Source organism: Lucilia cuprina, chromosome 2, assembly GCF_022045245.1.
Source record: "Lucilia cuprina isolate Lc7/37 chromosome 2, ASM2204524v1, whole genome shotgun sequence".
Taxonomy (NCBI): Eukaryota; Metazoa; Arthropoda; class Insecta; order Diptera; family Calliphoridae; genus Lucilia; species Lucilia cuprina.
This window is the reverse complement of record NC_060950.1, coordinates 16,672,118-16,693,921: the sequence shown is the minus strand read 5'-3', so window position 1 is coordinate 16,693,921 and position 21,804 is coordinate 16,672,118. Positions and strand designations below refer to the sequence as shown.

Below are 21,804 nucleotides of genomic sequence, written 5' to 3'. Positions count from 1 at the left end.
ATTACTACTAAAAATCATTAAATTATAATTTAAGTTCTTTTGTTTTAACTATTTTAATATTAAACTTTAACCGTACCTTTTTTCTCCTTTCAACTACAAATTAGACAAATATGGTAACTTTAATTTTAATAAAATTTCACAACTCTCAGCTTTTGTTTATAACATAAATAAAAATTGCAATTTTTTTGTTTATTTATTTAAGAAGTTGTTTATTTAAAACAATAGATTAATTAAAAAACAACAAACACAAACAATTTGCTAGTGAAGCCCACTATTTAACTATTTTTTTAAAGGAACATTTTGACAAAACGCATAATTGCCCAAGAGTTAAAAGAACAACAATATGGCAACATGTTAACCCCAAATTTATTGATTAAAAAAGTGACGTTTGCGAATAGTAGTAGAAAAATTTTCCAATTCACAAAAATTACGGAATACAAAACGCAAGAAAATTTTAAAATTTACGGGCAAAATCTTAAGATTTTAATAAAATTTTTTGCAAAATATTATTAAACGCAAGCTAAAGTTCTAAAGTGAGTTGAAATTGTGTTCGAAAAAGTAATATTTCCAAAGAAATTTAAAGTTGAAAATTTGCTATTGATGAAAATGTAAAGAAATTTTTTTGTTCTTGTGTGATGAAAAGAAAAAAAATAATGAAAATTGTATGTGTTAATTTAAGCTTTACAAAAAGAAATCTTTTTAATGCAATGTGTGTTTTTAATTAGAGAACAGTTTAAGTTTATTTTGCTTTAAGAAAAAAAATATTTCTTTCATAAAATTTTTTTCTTGTTTTACACTATCGTAATTTTTTTCTTCGTTTATTAAAATACTTACGGGATACACATACAGTGCTGGTGTTGGCTCTGCCTGCGTTTGTTTTTCTCTGCTGCGTCGTGTTTTTTTATAACTTTTCATACATGATACATGTAATTATTTCATATAAGAAGTTTTCTGTTAATAAACGGGCCCAGGATTCCATTGCTATTGGAATATTTTTAGGTTTTTCAGTGTGGTTGTATGAATATTAGTAAAATTCTTTTAAAATTTATTTTAAAGTTGTAGAGCTTAAAATAGTTAATGTTTTTACAGGCCGGGGGTCTGTTCGACCAAAAGCCGGCAACGTTATAGAAAGTCAATCTTGAACTGCAATAAAACCCCTATAATTTCATTCCTCTAAAAGCGGGTGGAGTAGCAATAAACCTCAATTTAGAAGCAAGTATTCGATTGCTTTTCTATAGATAATTCAAGAGATCGATTATTTATAAAAAAGAGTCAAGCTTTTGATAACTTTTCTATAGAAAATAGAATTCTGTAGATACCTATAATCAGGTTATCGATTACCTTTTCATATAAAATCAGACTTTTTTGTATAAAAGTCAATTTATCGATAAATTTTTTTTTAAAGAAGCATTTGATAACTTCCTATAGACTTTTAATATAAAAGTCAACTTGTAGATAACTTTTCTTTATAAAATTTAAGTTATCGATAATTTTTTTGAGAAAAGTATATTTAGCAATAATATTTCTATATATGAATGAAAATATCGATCACTTTTCTAGAGAGAAATCATTTTATTGATAATTTTAAAAAAAAACAAGTTATTGTTAATTTGTTTAAACATTAATTACATTATCGATAACATATCTTTAGAAATGTCATAATATCAATAAATTTTTAATAAAAAGTAATATTTTCAATAACTTTCTAATTATTGACATATTTTCTGTATAAAGGACCTAATAATTCTCAACCAAATTCATTAATTGTTTCTTTTATTTAATAATAAATTATCTCCAAACCCAAACACAAAAATAGCAATCTACTATTTTTGAAAGCAGAGCAGCAAAACGAACAACTTTAACGAAATAATAACCATTAATAAATATCTACAAATCAGAAATCTAAAGCAGAATAAAAAGTAGCTGAAAAACGAAGAGCAGCAGCAGAACGAGAACAACAACAACAACTACAAAAACATCATCAACATCATCCTCATCATCAACATAAACTACATAACCAGCACACTCACTGAAACGAAAAGGTGGTGGTGGGAGTTAAGGCAATAACAACAATAACCACACGAAAAGCAAACGCAAACGCAATAGAAAGGAAGAAAAAATATAGTACGAGAATACAACACGAGAAAGAAGTACAGAAAAGAAAGACTTTTTTTTATACGGGCGCCCAGTAGTACAACAAAAATATAAGCAAAACTAAGCAGGAAAAAAAAATTAAATTCCAACAAACTAAAAGGCGACAACAAGAAAAACAATAGAATCCAAAGATTCCCGACAAACAGAAAACAACAACCCATTGGCAAATAGAAAACACAACAAAAACTGGAGCACTAAAAGCATAAGTTTCAATCCCTATCATTTAAGGAATAAAAAAAAACACTTAAAAAATTTAGAGCTCCTCATCGGGTTTTGTACTTTCTTTAATTCAAGACAAAAGCTCCCGAAATACAATAAATACAATAGATCCAAGTGTGTCGTCATATATTTTTATAGTTGTACGTCACTGTTCGTTCGTTCATCTTCTTCTTCTACTTCTGTACGCAGAGAACTTAAACAAATTTAAGTGCATTGGCCTAATTTCAGAAACTAAAGAAAAAAACTATATAAAAGTATAGACAAGAAAAAAAAAAAAAAAAAAGAAATACATAGTTTTCTTCCATCAACTTGCATTTGCTGTAACAAACTAACTTACTAATTCCTTAAACGACTGGTTGCTTATTTTGTAAATCAAAATCGTTGCCACCGCCAGTAGTATTAGTAAAAATTCCACAATGAATCCAGCTACAGATCCCTGGGTTATAACCCAACGTGAAAAATTGAAATATCAAGAACAATTTAAGGCTTTGCAACCGCAAAATGGTTTTGTTACCGGTGCCCAAGCCAAAGGTTTCTTTTTACAATCTCAATTGCCGCCTTTGATACTTGGTCAAATATGGTGAGTCATAACACTTTTATTTGTTTTTGTAATTATTATTGAGATTATGTAGTAGTTTTTGTTTGGAGTTTCTAATTTTTATTTAACTAATTTTAGAGCTTTTAGAACTGTAATTATTTGTAAAATATGTTAGGGAAGAGGTGCTATATTTATTTGTTATTTCAAACTAATAATTATTTAGTACTAATTGGAGTGTTGAAAAAAATGTTTTTACTTTAATAAACTACTTTAAATTTATATTTGATATCTTAAAATTAAAAATATATAGTTTGTTAATAAGAATCCAAGAAGAATCAACAGAAAAGTTATCTATTATATTCCTAAGGAAAAGTGAAGTTATTGATACCTTTTTGTATAAAAGTCTATTTAACAATTACTTTTTTTGAAGAGAACTTTTCCCCAGAAACGTCTAGTTATCAATAACTTTTTCATAAAAAAGTCATGTTATCGATAAATTTTCTATAGAGATAGAAAAAAGTCAAGTTATCGAAAATTTTTTATAGAAAAGTCAAGTTATCGATAAATTTTCTATAGAAAATTCAAGTTATCGATAAATTTTCTACAGAAAAGTCAATTTATCGATGACTTTTCCAGAAAAGTCTTGTTATCTATGAATTTACTAAAAAAGACGTGTTATCGATAACTTTTTTAAAAAAAGACATGTTATCGATAACACTCCTATAAAAAAACAAGTTATCGATATCGTTTCTATATATAACTTGTCGTTTTTAATAAAGGACAAGTTCTCGATAACTTTTTAATAGAAACGGAAAGTTTTCAATAACTTTTTTACAAATAATAAAATTATCGATAACTTTTCTATAGAAAAGACAAGTTATCGATAACTTTTCCATAAATAATAGAAGTTATCGAAAACTATGACATGTTATTGAACATAGAAAAGACATGTTATCTATAACTTCTCTATAGAAAAGACAAGTTATCGATAACTTTTCTATAGAAATGTTAAATTATCTATAACTTCTCTATAGGAAAGGCAAGATATCGATAACTTTTCTAAAGAAAAGACAAAATACAAAAGACAAACTTTTCTATAGAAAAGACAAGTTATCGATTACTTTTCTATAGAAAAGTGAAGTTATCGATAACTTTTCTATAGAAAAGACAAGTTATCGATAACTTTTCTATAGAAAAAACAAGTTATCGATACCTTTTCTAAAGAAAAGACATGTTATCGATAACTTTTCTATAGAAAAGACAAGTTATCGATAACTTTTCTATAGAAAAGACAAAATATCGATAACTTTTCTATAGAAAAGACAAGTTATCGATAACTTTTCTATAGAAAAGACAAGTTATCGATAACTTTTCTAAAGAGAAGACAAGTTATCGATAACTTTTCTAAAGAGAAGACAATCTATCAATTACTTTTCTATAAAAAAGACAAGCTATCATTACATTTCTATAAAAAAGTCAAGTCAAGTTATCGATATCTTCTATATAAAAGATGAGTTATAGATAGCTTTTCTATATTAAAGACATATTATTTACAACATTTTTATAAAAAAGACAAGTTATCGATAACTTTTCTATACAAGTATCAGGAATTCGATAGCTTTCTAATAGCAAGCGGGTAATTGATAACTTTGCCATAAAAACTTTAGTTATTCTAAAATTCACATTTATTTAGGACTGTGTTTTCTTATTAGAGTTTAATAACTCTTCATTAATGCCTTCAAGTGTTAAGCCTTATTTTAAGCGTATATAAAATTGATTTTTTTGTATTATTTTTAAATGTTTGTAACTGTTTGAAATTCATAAAAAACAATGTAAACAATTTTACTTTAGTATATTAACATGACAGCAACTCTAAAATGTTGTTGCTTTTGTTTCTAAATTGTGGGGAAAACAAGTATAAATCCTGGCATTTTACCAAACAAATAGAAATTTTCTTTTAATACACATTTTTTTGTGCATGTCTTTTAAAACTTTATGCTGCATATTTTAATATTTTATTGATTATTCATAAATTTTCTAAAGTTTATTGTTTAGCATTTTTTACTGCATTATTTATTAAAAAAAAATAAAATAAAATATAATAATAAATTATTAAATATTTGACAACTGTTTAACTGTTTGTCATATGTTCAAACATAATGATGATATAATTATAATATAAAATGGGGAGTTTTTGGAGATTAATATTTACATAGAATTTATCGTAAAACTTTTCATTAAACAGAATACATTGGAAATTAAATTTATGTTCTATTAAAAGTTTATCAAAGATATAATACATTTTGTTGCACTCAATTTTACCTATAAAAACAAGTATAAATTTTAATTTATGGTACTTCGCGTTTTTATTAAATTTTCTTTTCATTCATATGTTTGCGGTAAATAAAACAATTATTTACAGTTGAAATGTTATGAAAAGATCTTTTTCATTTTAATATTCTTTCGTACACATACATATGTATTCATATATTATTAAATGGCATTGCATCTGTTAATTTATATGAAAATGTTTGTTCATTTTAAATTCTTAATTTCAAGTAGTTTTAAAGATTTTTAAATATGTTTGAATGAAAGTGTACTTTGGAAAAGTAGAGTTTTTAAAAGAATTAATAAGTTTTTTAATAGAAAAACTATTGATAACATGCCTAGAGAAATGTAAAGTTATTTATATAGAACATTAAATTAAGCGATAACTTTTCTATAGAAATCAATTTATCCATAACGTTTTTACAAAAAAGTCAAGTTGTCAATAACGAAAAGTTAAGTTATCAATAACTTTTCTTTAGATTATAGAAAAGACGAGGTATCGATAACTTCTCTATAGAAAAGACAAGTTATCTATAAATTTTCTATAATAAAGACAAGTTATCGATAACTTTTCTATAATAAAGATAAGTTATCGATAACTTTTCTGTAGAAAAGTCAAGTTATCGATAACTTTTCTTTAGAAAAATCAAGTTATCGATAACTTTTCTATAGAAAAATCAAGTTATCGATAAATTTTCTTAAGGAAAATTAAGTTATCGATAACCTTTCTAAAGAAAAGTCAAGTTATCGATAACTTCAATAGAAAAGTCAAGTTATCGATAAATTCAATAGAAAAGTCAAGTTATCGATAACTTTTCTATAGAAAAATCAAGTTATCGATAACTTTTCTATAGAAAAGTCAAGTTATCGATAACTTTTCTATAGAAAAGTCAAGTTATCGATAACTTTTCTATAGAAAAGTCAAGTTATTGATAACTTTTCTATAGAAAAGTCAAGTTATCGATAACTTTTCTATAGAAAAGTCAAGTTATCGATAACTTTTCTATAGAAAAGTCAAGTTATCGATAACTTTTCTATAGAAAAGTCAAGTTATCAATTACTTTTCTATAGAAACGACAAGCTATCGATAACTTTTCTATAGAAAAGACAAGCTATCGATAACTTTTCTAAAGACAAGTCAAGTTATCGATAACTTTTCTATAGAAAAGTCAAGTTATCGATAAGTTAAGTGATCAATAATTTTTAATGGACATTTCAGGTAATCGATAACTTTTTTATAGAAAAGAAAAGTTATCGATAACCTTTCTACTTTTCTAACTTTTCCCTTGAAAAGTCAAACAATCGATAAAAAAAAGTCCAGATATTGATAATTTTTTGCAGAAAATTCTAATTTTTTTACTTTTGAATAGGGAATATTAGACTTAATTATGATTAGCTTAAATGTCAAGACAAATTTTTCGTTTCAATTAAAACGTATAAATCTTCTTATCATTATATTTATTTATTTATTTAAACAAATGTGTGAATCATTTTCATACATCGCCCACTTTTTGTTTTATTTTTTTATGTTATTAAAAAGATGCTGATAACACTTTATGTTTGCTTATTTATTTATAAAAAAGTATTTTTATTTATTTATAATTGTGTTCTTTTTTCATATTTTCTATACACAGGGCTTTGGCTGATACGGATTCTGATGGCAAAATGAATATTAATGAGTTTAGTATTGCATGTAAACTAATAAATTTAAAATTACGCGGCATGGAGGTACCTAAAGCTTTGCCTCCCACACTATTGGTGTCGTTGACATCGATGGGTACGACACCAACTCTAACGCCAACTGGCGCCGGCAGTTTAAGTCCTTTAGATCCTCTTAAGAATGTAGCTGGTTCAGTGAAGCCGGAAATACCACCAGCACCAATGACAAATGTAGCAATGGCAGCAGCTGCAGTACCTACAGCTGCTCCCATTGCACCCATGGCCGGTGCTGTACCCATAGTACCTGGCATGGTACCCGGTACATTGCCCGGTATTGTACCACAGGCTAGTATGGCTCCTACCGCCATGGCTGGTATACCACCCATGCAGCAAGTGGCTGGTGCAGTACCCGTAATGCCGTCTGCAATGATACCGGCATCAACTGGCGTTCCCGGTGTTGCTGGCGTAGCAGGAATGCCGGTAGTTACTCAGCCGGGTGCTATGCCAGTTGTACCACCGGTTCCCATGATGCCTGGCATGGTACCTGGTGTAGTTCCTGGTATGCCTGGTGTTCCTGGCGTTATGCCAACAGCCGCAGTACCTGGTATACCACCGCCAGTTCCTGCAGCTCCAAAGCTGGTAACGCCACCCACGGCTAATGAACCTAAAGTGACACCACCAACCAGTAATCCTCCCAGTCGTAGTATGTCCATTTCAGAAAGGGCTCCTTCTTTAGAATCACCGTAAGTTTCTTTTAGGCATTAAAATAATAAAGAAACAACTAATTTATTTGCTATTTGTCTTTTAATTGCAGACAAGCCGAATGGGCGGTTAAGGCACCCGCCAAACGTAAATATACTCAAGTTTTCAATGCCACCGATCGTAATCGTACTGGCTATTTGACTGGTGTTCAAGCTCGTGGTATTTTAGTACAAAGTAAATTACCTCAAGCTACTTTGGCACAAATTTGGACTCTGTCCGATTTGGATAGTGATGGTCGTTTAAGTTGTGATGAATTCATTTTGGCCATGTTTTTGTGTGACAAGGCCATGACTGGTGAAAAGATACCACCAACTTTACCGCTGGATTGGATACCACCCAGTTTTCGTAAAGCTAAATCACGTACTAGTTCAGTGTCGGGCGCTAGCTCTAGGCCTGGCTCCCAGCCCACTTCCAGACATGCTTCGGTATCTTCACAAGGCGCTGCCGATGATCCTTTAGCAGGTTTGCCTCAAAGTAGGAACTTTCTTTTATTATTTCTCTTATAAGTTTTTTTTTAAGAAGAATTGCAAATTTTCTAACATTTCTCACACAAAATTTTATTAAATTGTTGTAAATATCTTACAGCTTCCTTTGAAGATAAACGCAAAGAAAACTTTGATAAAGGTCAGGCTGAGCTGGATAGACGACGTAAGCTGTTACAGGACCAGCAACGCAAAGAGAAAGAAGAACGTGAACGCAAAGAACGAGAAGAAGCGGAAAAACGTGAAAAAGCTCGCTTGGAGGCGGAGCGAAAACAGCAAGAAGAATTGGAACGGCAGTTGCAAAAGCAACGTGAATTGGAACTTGAAAGAGAAGAACAACGAAAACGTGAACTAGAAGCCAAAGAAGCAGCCAGAAAGTAAATTTTAAAATATATATTTTTTATTTAAAACAATTATAATTTCCTACTTTTAAAAGGGAACTTGAAAAGCAACGTCTGTTGGAATGGGAGCAGGCACGCATTGCTGAATTGAACTCGCAAAAGCAACGCGAACAGGAGCGTGTTTTAAAACAAAAAGCCCACAATACACAACTTAATGTGGAATTAAGCACTTTAAATGAAAAGGTTATCTGTTGATTTTGAATTTGAAATGGATTTTTGTATTAAAATTATTCGTATGTTTCTTTAGATCAAAGATCTTTCGCAAAAAATTTGCGAGACACGTGCTGGTGTCACAAATGTTAAGTCCGTCATTGATGGCATGCGTTCACAACGTGATACCTCAATGTCTGATATGTCCCAGTTAAAGGCTCGTATTAAAGAACAAAATGCTAAACTTTTGCAATTGACTCAAGAGCGTGCTAAGTGGGATGCTAAAGCTAAGGCTGCTGCCATTACTGGAGATGTGGGTCAACAGGAACAGTTGACCGCTGCGTTTGCTAATAAACAAGTAAGGAAATGTGAAATTTAAAAAAGAAAACAAACTTGTCCATAGCTTTTCTAAAGATAATTCATCGAAAACTTTTGTAAAGAAAAAATATGGATAACTTTTCTAAAAAAAAAACATAATAATCGATAACTTTTTTTTTAAATTCAAGTAATCTATAACTTTTCTTTAAAAAATTTGATTTATCGATAACTATTCTATAGAAAAGTCAATTTATCGATAACTCTTCTATAGAAAAGTCAAGATATCGATAACTTTTCTATAGAAAAGTCAAGTTATCGATAACTTTTCTATAGAAAAGTCAAGTTATCGATAACTTTTCTATAGAAAAGTCAAGTTATCGATATCTTTTCTATAGAAAAGTCAAGTTATCGATAACTTTTCTATAGAAAAGTCAAGTTATCGATAACTTTTCTATAGAAAAGTCAAGTTATCGATAACTTTTCTATAGAAAAGTCAAGTTATCGATAACTTTTCTATAGAAAAGTCAAGTTATCGATAACTTTTCTATAGAAAAGTCAAGTTATCGATAACTTTTCTATAGAAAAGTCAAGTTATCGATAACTTTTCTATAGAAAAGTCAAGTTATCGATAACTTTTCTATAGAAAAGTCAAGTTATCGATAACTTTTCTATAGAAAAGTCAAGTTATCGATGACTTTTCTATAGAAAAGTCAAGTTATCGAAAACTTTTCTATAGAAAAGTCAAGTTATCGATAACTTTTCTATAGAAAAGTCAAGTTATCGATAACATTTTTATAGAAAAGTCAAGTTATCGATATCTTTTCTATAGAAAAGTCAAGTTATCGATAACTCTTCTATACAAAAGTCAAGATGCCGATAGCTTTTCTATGGAAAGATCAAGTTATAGATAACTCTTCTATAGAAATGTCAAGTTATCGTTCACTTTTCTATAGAAAAAACCTGTTATCGAAAAATTCTATAGAATAGTCTCTATCTATTCTATAGAAATGTCGTGTTATCGATAACTTTTTTATAGAATAGTCAAGTTATCGATAACTTTTCTATAGAAAAGTCAAGTTATCGATAACTTTTACATAGAAAAGTCAAGTTATCGTTAACTGTTTTACACAGAAGTCAAGATGTCGATAAGTTTTCTATGGAAAGGTCAAGTTATCGATAACTTTTCTATAGAAATGTCAAGTTCTCGATAACTTTCATAAAAATCGATAACTTTTTTTATTGAAAATTCAAGTTATCGGAGACTTTTCTATAGTAAACATAAGTAATCGATAACTTTTCTATAGTTTTCTATTGAAAGGTCAAGTTATCGACCTTTATAGAAATGTCAAGTTATCGATAACTTTCATAAAAATCGATAACTTATTTATTGAAAATTCAAGTTATCGGAGACTTTTCTATAGTAAACATAAGTAATCGATAACTTTTCTATAGAAAATTCGAGTTATTGATAACTTTTCTATAGAAAAGTCTAGTTATCGATAAATTTTCTATAGAAAAAACTTATTGATTATATTTCCCAAGAAAGTGAAGTCACAAGTTCTCACCAATAAATTTCCACAATTATAATTACTCTTTTTCCCCAGATTATTATTAAACAACTCAAAGATAAAGTCGAAAATATACGCAAAGAAATCGAATCGAAAAAAGAAGATATTAACTCTCACGATATAACAGTAACCGAAGTCAAAACCGAATTATCCGATCTTATTACAAAATGTGAAGAACTCTATGCGGATTACGACAAACAACGTACCCAAATACTCGAAATGAAATACAATAAGAAAAACGAAAATGTCACAGCAGCCACCTCTGCTTGGGATACAGGCTCAGCATGGGGTGCTACTACAACATCGAGTATTGATCAATATGCTGGAATAACAAATGATAATAGTGCTGATCTAACAGCAGAACCGGTTGCAAATGCGGTGGACACTAGCGGTCCAGCGCCCGAAGGTTTTGTTAAATATCGTGCCGTTTATGAATTTTCAGCACGTAATGCTGATGAAATATCATTTGTTCCTGGCGATATAATATTTGTGCCGTTAGAACAAAATGCTGAGCCGGGTTGGTTGGCTGGTGAAATAAATGGTCATACCGGTTGGTTCCCCGAAACATATGTGGAAAAAATGGACGAAGAGGCGGGTATAACGGCGACAACACAAGACTTTACAGCACAAGATTCTTACAATGATAATAGTCAACAGTATGGGTAAGGATAGGAAGAAGAAACGATATAAATTATAATGGGTTTATGGGAATTATTTTCATCTTTTATTAGAACAACTACCGCAGATACCACACAAGCTGTGGAGGCTCCTACAGATACATATAATGGCGATGTTGAATATTATATAGCCGCTTATCCTTATGAATCAGCAGAAGCCGGAGACTTAACCTTTAGCGCCGGTGAAATGGTGATGGTAATTAAGAAGGAAGGTGACTGGTGGACGGGTACAATAGGCAATCGCACTGGTATGTTTCCCTCAAATTATGTACAAAAAGCGGATGTAGGCGGTTCAGCAGCCATCGCCAGTACAGAAACTGATATGACATCAGCCTATGATGATACCTTCAAGGTAAGTATACCCCGTTTGAATGTAGTTAAGAGTTTTACTTTTTTTTTGGTTAATGTGTTAATGAATCATCATGACTAACCAATATAATGTTGTTTGTATGCAAATAATGAAAGAATACGATAACTTGCAAAGAAAACTTGAGCAGCAACAAGAAAACAAACAATTTTTGTAATAAACTCACACATACATTTACATTCATTGCAATTAAATCCTTTTCCTAATCGTAAATTCCAAACATTTTTGTGTTTCTCTCTGTCTCTCTCTCTCATTTCCTACTCTAGGATAATACTTATAATGGCAATGCTCAAAATCAAATAACCTCTGACATTGCGGCCAGCCCAGCTTTGCAAGATCAACAATTAGACCAGCAATCGCCATTAACTAATGATATGCCACCTGCTGCTTCTGCTACAGACATGTATGCCGCCGATACGAAATCAGCATCGGCTGCTGCCGCTGCTGCCGAAGAAACACGTACAAATGAAGAACTGGACACGGAAGTATCACAAATAAATACCCAATCGAATAATAAGACACAATCAAGTGAACCCGCAGAATCTTATAGTCGTCCCATGTCACGTACTTCTTCCATGACTCCAGTAATTAAAACAATTTTTTTTTCTTGTACTTCTAACTATTGTATCTTAATCAAACATATGTTATGGTTTGCGTATCTATTTATCTAAATGTATTTCTATTGCTTCTACGTTTATGTGTAATGCTTTTTTATGTTATTGTTTTCAATAATTATTATCAAATTTTTCCTTTTTAAATGTTTCCAAAACTAAGTATTCTAAAGTGTCTTTCTTTAGGTTTGTTTAAAGTTGATTTTAATGTCATGTTTTCATTTCATTTTCACTTTTGTCTAGGGTATGCGAGCTAAACGTTCGGAAATAGCACAAGTTATTGCTCCCTATGAGGCTACCAGCAGTGAACAGCTTTCTCTAACCCGCGGTCAATTGATAATGATACGCAAAAAGACCGATTCCGGTTGGTGGGAGGGTGAACTACAAGCTAAGGGCCGACGAAGACAAATTGGTTGGTTCCCTGCCACGTTTGTGAAGGTGTTGCAGGGTGGTCGCAATAGTGGTCGTAATACTCCAGTCTCTGGCAGTCGCATTGAAATGACTGAAACGATTTTGGGTAAGTGGGAGTTTCGAGTAAAAAAAAACAAATTATTGATAAATTGTCATTAAAAAAGTCAAGTTATCGATATTTTTTATAGAAAATTGAATTGAAAAGTTAATTTAACGATAACTTCTGTATAGAAAAGTCAAATAACCGATAACTTCTATATAGTTAAGTCAAGTAACCGATAACGATAACGATATAGAAAAGTCAAGTTATCGATAACTTTGATAGAGAAAAATAAAGTTATCAATAACTTTTCTATAGAAAAGTCAAGTTATCGATAAGTTTTCTATAGAAAAGCTAAGTTATCGATAATTTTTCTATAGAAAAATTAAGTTATCGATAACGTTTCTGTAGAAAAGTAAAGTTATCGGTAATTTTTCTATAGAAAAGTGAAGTTATCGATACCTTTTCTATAAGAAAGAAAAGTTATCGATAACTTTGATAGAGAAAAATCAAGTTATCGATAACTTTTTTATAGAAAAGTTAAGTTATCGAAAACTTGTCTATAGAAAAGTTAAGTTATCGAAAACTTGTCTATAGAAAAGTTAAGTTATCGATAACATTTCTATAGAAATGTCAAGTTATCGATAACTTTTCTAAAGAAAAGTCAAGTTATCGATAACTTTTCTATAAAAGAGCCAAGTTATCGATAACTTTTCTATAGAAAAGTCAAGTTATCGATAACTTTTCTATACAAATGTCAAGTTATCGATAACTTTGATAGAGAAAAATCAAGTTATCGATAACTTTTTTATAGAAAAGTTAAGTTATCGAAAACTTGTCTTTAGAAAAGTTAAGTTATCGAAAACTTGTCTATAGAAAAGTTAAGTTATCGATAACATTTCTATAGAAATGTCAAGTTATCGATAACTTTCCTATAGAAAAGTAAAGTTATCAATAACTTTTCTATAGAAAAGTCAAGTTATCGAGAATTTTTCTATAAAAAACCTTTTCTATAAGAAAGAAAAGATATCGATAATCTTGATAGAGAAAAATTAACTTATCGATAACTTTTTTATAGAAAAGTCAAGTTATCGATAACTTTTTTATAGAAAAGTCAAGTTATCGATAACTTTTCTATAGAAAAGTCAAGTTATCAATAACTTTTATATAGAAAAGCCAAGTTATCGATAACTTTTCTATAGAAAATTCAAGTTATCGATAACTTTTCTATAAGAAAGAAAAGATATCGATAACTTTGATTGAGAAAAATCAAGTTCTCGATAACTTTTTTATAGAAAATTCAAGTTATCGAAAATTTGTCTATAGAAAAGTTAAGTTATTGATAACTTTTCTGCAGAAAAGTCAAGTTATCGATAACTTTTCTATAGAAAAGTCAAATTATCGATAACTTTTCTATGAAAAAGTTAAGTAATTTACAAATTTTCTTTAAAAACCTAGTTTTTTAATGTCTTTTTTTATAGAAAACTCAAGTTTTTGTAGATTCATTTAGTTTTTCACTATTTCACTCATTATTTCGAAATATGTAATAAACTATTTTCACCTTTCTTTCAATTTACAGATAAAGTTATTGCTCTGTATCCCTACAAAGCACAAAACGATGATGAATTATCGTTTGACAAAGATGATATTATAAGTGTGTTGGGTCGTGATGAACCCGAATGGTGGCGCGGTGAATTGAATGGTTTAACTGGTCTATTCCCTAGCAATTATGTGGGTCCCTTCGTAACGTCCGGTAAGCAAGTTAATGGCAAATAAAAATGTTCACAGTTTTATACAATTTAGTTGTGTTAACTCAACAACAAATGCCGCCCTCTTGATAAACTATCAACCAACCAATTAATTAAACTTATTATTTAAATTACTCCTCAATGTGCTTTAAGTATTTTAACAATAATGCTCTCTCATTTTTTTTTACATGCAAAACATAATTATAAATTATTGTTAATTATATACTGTTAGTTTTTCTACTATTTTTTGGTCTTTTAATAATTATGTTGTATGTTTTTTTCTGATCTGATATTTAATACAAAACATTCCGTTTATTATTGTTTTTCCTACGTTTTTTTATTCTAAGTTTTGTTAAATTTATCAAAAATTTTTTTTTAAATTTAATTTGAAATGAAATTTCTTTAACTTTAAGCTTTATATATTTTTTATTTCTTTTCATAGTTTAGTTAGTTCAAGTCTTTGATTTTGTCATTTATACATTTTTGTATGTTTCATTTAAAAATTTATTAAAGTACATCTACATTTTGTATTCAACTTTATTTAGTATGTAACAATTCTTTAGTGAAATTAAGTTTAATTATTCTTAAAAAATCAGTGTCCTACTTTTATTTTGTTTTATTTTTATTTTTCTCATATTGAAATATTTTCTGTATAGTATTTGATTTTCTTTTTCTTATATTAAGTTTTTCTTTTTTATTAGCATTTAATTAAATTAATTATTGATTTAATTACCAGTTGCCAATGTGCGTGTGTGTGTAAATATATTTATATATGTATATGTATTTAAATTATAAAATTGCAATTATTATTTTTTATTTCATTTTTTAAAATTGAATTTTTTTCTGTTTTTCAATTTTTTTTTATTTTCTAATTAGTTTAAAAAATTAATTTAATTTAATAAAAAATTATACCTTTTTATTGAAATTTTGTGTTGTTGTTGTTTTTAATTTATTTTTAAACTTTATTAAGGTTTGTTTGTTTACAAAGAAATGTGCAAAACATAGACACTGAGCAGTTCCCATGCGTATGATTGATATTATTGAAATAAATATTACGTATACGTATACGAAATAATAACAATTTGTTTGCCCTCATTTTATTGCTTTAATGGCTAAACATTTTAACATTTCATCAAATCCAACTTAATTCTATTTCCAGGAAATGTATAACAAGTTATGGCAGCACCCGCTTATTAAGGTAGATCTACGTAAAAAAACCCAAAACAAAACAACAACAAATTAAAGAAAATTACAACTGTATTTAAAATTTATTAAAATACTTAAGAACAAACAAAACACATTTAAACAAAAACAAAACTTATTTATAAAAAAGCATTAGACCACAAAGTAAAAACAACAACAACAATTGTATGAAATTAGAAAAGTATAGGAAACAAATATAGAAAAACAGAGTTACAAGTTTCATAAACCAAAAAAGTAAAAAATTATACAAAAATAATATTTGTACTTATAAATACGACCATTATTAGACAAGTTAAACAGCAAAGTTTTTTGAAATTTGTTTTCAAGCTAAACAACAAAAAAGTATTAAATTAGTGCAAGAGTATTAGAAATTATTTGATAGAATTTAAAAGAAACCGCTGAGAATGAAATGTTGTTATTGAAACTTCAAAGAAGGCATACTTTTAGGAGAGATTGTTTTCTTTACAAATTATTTCCTAATGGTTTATCTTTTTACGGGTTTCTCTGATAATATTTCCTTAAGGATGTTGTTGTTTGTAATAGTTTATAAATGTTTAAGCTAATAGTTTAAAATTTATAATTAATATAATCAACATTATGACAAACAATAACATTAAAATTAGCAACAATACCTAATAAATATTTTAATATTAAAACGATAAATTAGAGAAACAATTTTGAAGGAAAGTTATCGGTTATGGAAAAGTTTAGATATAGTTATTTTTTTCTAAAGAGAAATCAAGTTATCGATAACTTTTTTATAGACAAATCTGGACATCGATAAAATTTCTAAAGAGAAATCAAGCTATCGATAACTTTTCCATGGAAAAGTCTAGATATCGATAGATATGAAAAAGAAAAGTCTATATATCGGCAACTGTTCTATAAAAGGGGCATGTTATGGATAAATATTTTATAAAATAAGTCAAGTTTAAGTTTTGATACGATAACTTTTCTATTATCGATAACTTTTCTATAGAAAAGTCTAGTTATCGATAAATATTCTATAGAAAAGTCTAGTTATCGATAACTATTCTATAGAAAAGTTAAGTTATCGATAACTTTTCTATAGAAAAATCAAGTTATCGATAACTTTTCTATAGAAAAGTCAAGTTATCGATAACTTTTCTATAGAAAAGTCAAGTTATCAAACACTGTTCTATAGAAAAATCAAGTTATCAATAACTTTTCTATAGAAAAGTCAAGTTATCAATAACTTTTCTATAGAAAAGTCAAGTTATCGATAACTTTTCTAAAGAAAAGTCAAGTTATCAAACACTGTTCTATAGAAAAATCAAGTTATCGATAACTTTTCTATAGAAAAATGAAGTTATCGATAACTTTTCTATAGAAAAATCAAGTTATCGATAACTTTTCTATAGAAAAATCAAGTTATTGATAACTTTTCTATAGAAAAGTCAAGTTATTGATAACTTTTATGTAGAAAAGTTATCGACTACTTTTCTATAGAAAAGTTAAGTTATCGATAACTTTTTATAGAAAAGTCTAGTTATCGATAACTATTCTATAGAAAAGTTAAATTATCGATAACTTTTCTATAGAAAAATCAAGTTATCGATAACTTTTCTATAGAAAAGTTAAGTTATCTATAATTTGTCTATGGAAAAGTCAAGTTGTCGATAACTTTTCTATAGAAATTTCAAGTTATCGATAACTTTTCTTTTATAAAGTCAAGTTGTCGATATCTTTTCTATAAATATAGAAAAGTCAAATTATAGATAACTTGACTATAAAAAAGTCAAGTCAATTCAAGTTATTGATAACTTGTTTTTAAAGAAAAATTAACTTATCGATAACTTTTCACAGAAAAGTAAACTTGTTGATAAATTATCAATAGAAAAATTAAGTTATCAATAGTTTAAGAAAAAACAAATTATGAATTTTGTATAGATTAGGCAAGTAATCGATAACTTTTCTCAAAAATGTTTTGAAATCAATAACTTTTCTATAAGAATGTAAATTATCGACAGTTTTCTATAGGAAATTCTTAACTTGTCTGTAGAAAAGTTAAGTTGTTCTATAGATAGTACAAATTGTCGAAAATGTTTTTATAGAAAAGTCAAGTTATCGATAATTTTTTTCTTCCAAAGTCAATTTATCAATATTTTTTCTATAGAAAGGCCAAGTTATCGATAACGTTTCGATACGTTTTCTTTAGTAAATTCAAGTTATAGATAATTTTTCTTTAAAAAAGTCAAATTATCAAAAACTTTTCTAAGAAAAGTCTATTTTTCGGTTGTTTTTCTATAGAAATGATGTGGTATCGATAACTTTTTTTGTAGAATAGTTAAGTTATCGCTAAAAGTTTAGGTATAGAAATTTAAAATTGTGAAAATATTAAAATTGTTTCTTGGGTATTGTGTTCTTTCTCCCAAAATAAAATTATAGCAAAAATCATATGTATTAAGGACAATATAAAGCTTTTTTTAAGTTAATTAATAAAAAAATTATTGAAAAAAATCGCAAAATTTAAAAAAAGGGAAATCAATCATTTTTTATATAATGATTCAAATAAAACAAAAATAAAAATTAAACATAAATATTAAAACATTTAATTAGGTGTTTTTCATTAAAAAATTTTTTAAGAGTAATTTTGTTAATTAACAACACAATAGACAGTGTCAAGCAAAATATTTCAATAAAGTGAAACAATATAAATTAAAAGAATTTTGAATTTGACTATGCTTGTCACTGTACATAAAAGTATTAAAAATTTATAAATCAGGTTCTGGTGTTTGCAAAAATTTGAATAAAATATTTATATTAAAAAAAATTAACAATAAAAATTAAAAAAAAAAACGCAAAAAATCCATAAACATATTAACCACCTTTTTAAGTGTTTCTTGAAAAATTTATATACATATGTCAAACAAATAAATAAATAAAATTATTAATTTAAAAAAATGCCTAAAATTTAAAGAAAATATCATATTCCAGAAAGCAAAAATAAAAAAAATAAATTAAAAAAAAAACAATATCATTCCAATAATTTGTATATAAAAAGACAAGAATTTAAGTGTTAAACGTTATAAAAAATAATAAAAAATACAAAAAAATAAAATAATTAAATAAACTTTATATATTAACAAAACAATAAACATTTCACAGATAAACCAAACATAAAAATCTAAAAAAACATTATCATTAAATCATAAACATAATCATCATCATCATTATCATTAACAATCCTTCATTATTAAATAATATTAATTGTAATAATTTTCCTTAATCGTTTCAATCACTCTGTCAGCCTTTAAACTAAAATATAAATAAATATTTATAAAAAACATAATAATTATAAAATCTTTATTAAACATTTATTAACATACATAAGTTGCTGGTATTTGTTTTATTGTGTAAAATTATTAAATAAAAAAAAAAATAAAATAAAAATGGAATTATTTTTTAAATTAAAATACTGCCACTTTATTCTTATTAAGTTTGTATTAAAAATAATAATTTTATATTTAAGTGCATGTATTCCTCGTATTGTTTGTTAAACAAATCCTTGTTAACTATTCTTATTAAACCTTTATGAAGTCATATTATTTAGCTTTAATTATTTAGTTCAATTTTTAATATATTCATTTGCAATAAATGTATATTTAGATCCGATTTTGTATATATTGAAAAATTTCTTAAAATGCACAGTATTTTTTAGATTTCAAACAATTGTAAATAGTATTCAAATATATTTTTGGGTGTGTACTCTCTGAAGACTGTTCTATTGTGTTCTAGAACTGTTATAGTTTAGTTCTAGTTCAATTCTAGTTCAATTCTAGTTCAGTTCTAGTTCAGTTCTAGTTCAATTCTAGTTCAGTTCTAGTTCAGTTCTAGTTCAGTTCAGTTCTAGTTCAGTTCTAGTTCAGTTCAGTTCTAGTTCAGTTCTAGTTCAGTTCTAGTTCAGTTCTAGTTCAGTTCTAGTTCAGTTCTAGTTCAGTTCTAGTTCAGTTCTAGTTCAGTTCTAGTTCAGTTCTAGTTCAGTTCTAGTTTAGTTCTAGTTCAGTTTTAGTTCAGTTCTAGGTCTTTTCGCCAAATTGTTCTAGTACTGCTATAATTCTTTTTGCCAAATCGACCAAAATGTAAAAAAAACTGTTAATTAACTCAATAATATTTCAGTTCTAACTAAGTAAATGATGTCTTCATGATGTTGCGAATAGTTTAAAACGAAAAGTAGTGTTTGCTGGAATTATATTCTAGTGTTTTCTCTTGTTGCTTTGAATATTTGTCAAAATGTCCGAGAGTTTTGCTAAATAGACAATGAAACAAAATTTTATTTGAATTTTCTAACTTTGTCTAATTTTGTATACTTAGGTATATATTTGTCCAATTCACAATCAATGTCGTATCGTTGTAGCGTTGTATGTGAAAAAAAATTTTTTCAAATAATTTTTTTTTTAACAAAAATAAATCAATTATAAATAAAAAAGGACATACTACGATACAACCGTACAACATATTGGTAAAATATATTTAAAAAAAATACTGTGCCTTCATATATATAACACAGGACAATAACGATTTATTCAGAAAATAGATTTTAAAGTTAATTAAGATCAGTGGTCGTCATAAAGATAATAGAGTAAGGACAAATTAAACATTACATAATCATCATTTAATTGAGAACAAATCAAACAACATATGATGCCCTTAACGAAGTTAGATCAGTGTTTGTCACAAAGAGACTGTAGTAAGGATAAATTAAACACTACATAAATTAACTTTTAGTGAGGATAAACCTTTTGTGTAGTTTTTTTATGAAATCATATAATTATTCACTGCCCTTGGTGGCAATGAAAACCGACCACTGATTTCAATGCTTAAAATCTAGTTAAAGAAATTTTATAATAAAGTTTTGGTTTTATACTAAATCGTTTGCGACCTGTATAGTAAGTAACAGTCCCTAGAAAATATTTAGTTGCTATAAGTTGTCCTAAAACCACATACCTTTCCTTTTTAAGTATACATATATAAAACCTTATACTTAAGTATATAATATTATATGTAATTTAAAATCTATACAAGTAAATAAATATAAACAAATTAAACTTAATAAAAACCAAAAGCTTTTGAGGAAAATATGTTAATTTAAAGGAAAATACTGTTCAAATTGTTAAAAACTATTTAAAATGAGTACATGAGTACCCCCTCCAAAAAGAAAAAAAGTCCTTGCAACCATACGAAAGAAAATGAAAAAAAAAAAATAAAGTAATAAACCTCTAGTATATAACGATTTGAAAACATTTGAGTTAAAAAAAAAATATAGCAAAAATATTATATATACATAAAATACATTTACAAGCTATATACAAAATAACTTACATATATATATATAATACTAGTTATTTACTTATGTACTCTTATTATATTCTGAAAACATATTTAGCTAAAAAAAATAAACTATTAATTGTTTGCGTTGAGTTGTTTCAAAAAAAATTAAATTAAAATAAATATTTAAATAATTATGCTAAATCTAATAAACAAAAATAATTCGTTAAAATTTCTCTATAGAAATTAGCTCATTAACTCTAAAAGTACTTACAGTAACAACAACAACCAATAACACTTTAGTATTAGTTGTCGTTAATTAATTCAAATTGTTTTCCCCTTTCCTTTTGTCTAAACACGCCTCTTGTTTTAAATTCTAAAATATTTAAGTTACACTGAAAGAAAACGTATATACATATAAAGAAAAAAAAAAACTACAAATAAAAACATAAAATTCATTTATCCATCTACTAAAGTGCGCTTCATTAAGAACCAATTAAATTAAACAACAACAACAAAAATATATACATATATTAATAAATAATTACTTAAATTATTATATTAAATAAACTCTATATCATTAGTATTGAAATTGCAAATTAACTTTAAATATACTAATTTTCAATGTTGTGGACTCTTGACTGCGCAACGAGTTTATTAATATACATACTAACATATACATACAAATATTTACTAAAATTTACCTTCTATAACTACCACCACATACTTACATACATACACCTATAAAATAATAATTAAATTAATTAAATATTTAATTATTATTATTAAAAGAAATTCAATAAATATATTTCAAATAATAAATAATTACAATAATATTAATGTAATCATTTCGAAATTTTGCGTTTACCGATAATAAGT

General features: G+C 27.2%; 1 protein-coding gene across 5 annotated transcripts; it reads left to right on the top strand.

Annotated features, from left to right (window-relative positions):
• Positions 1–375: 375 nt before the first annotated feature.
• Positions 376–15,641, top strand: LOC111675353 (intersectin-2). 5 transcript variants are annotated; one of them, XM_023436103.2, is made up of 13 exons: positions 376–533; positions 1,817–2,953; positions 6,874–7,641; positions 7,713–8,134; positions 8,246–8,519; positions 8,579–8,726; positions 8,791–9,051; positions 10,616–11,241; positions 11,311–11,608; positions 11,890–12,207; positions 12,478–12,751; positions 14,265–14,438; positions 15,593–15,641. In XM_023436103.2, the coding sequence occupies exons 2-13, from the start codon at positions 2,790–2,792 to the stop codon at positions 15,601–15,603; spliced, it is 3,738 nt and encodes a 1,245-aa protein (XP_023291871.2). In that variant the 5' UTR covers positions 376–533; positions 1,817–2,789; the 3' UTR covers positions 15,604–15,641. The 5 variants fall into 5 exon arrangements, with proteins under 5 accessions (XP_023291871.2, XP_023291872.2, XP_023291870.2 ...); XM_023436104.2 differs by lacking the exon at positions 15,593–15,641 and having other exon boundaries at positions 7,713–8,122; positions 14,265–14,676; XM_023436102.2 differs by lacking the exon at positions 15,593–15,641 and having other exon boundaries at positions 14,265–14,676.
• The last annotated feature ends 6,163 nt before the right edge of the window (positions 15,642–21,804 follow it).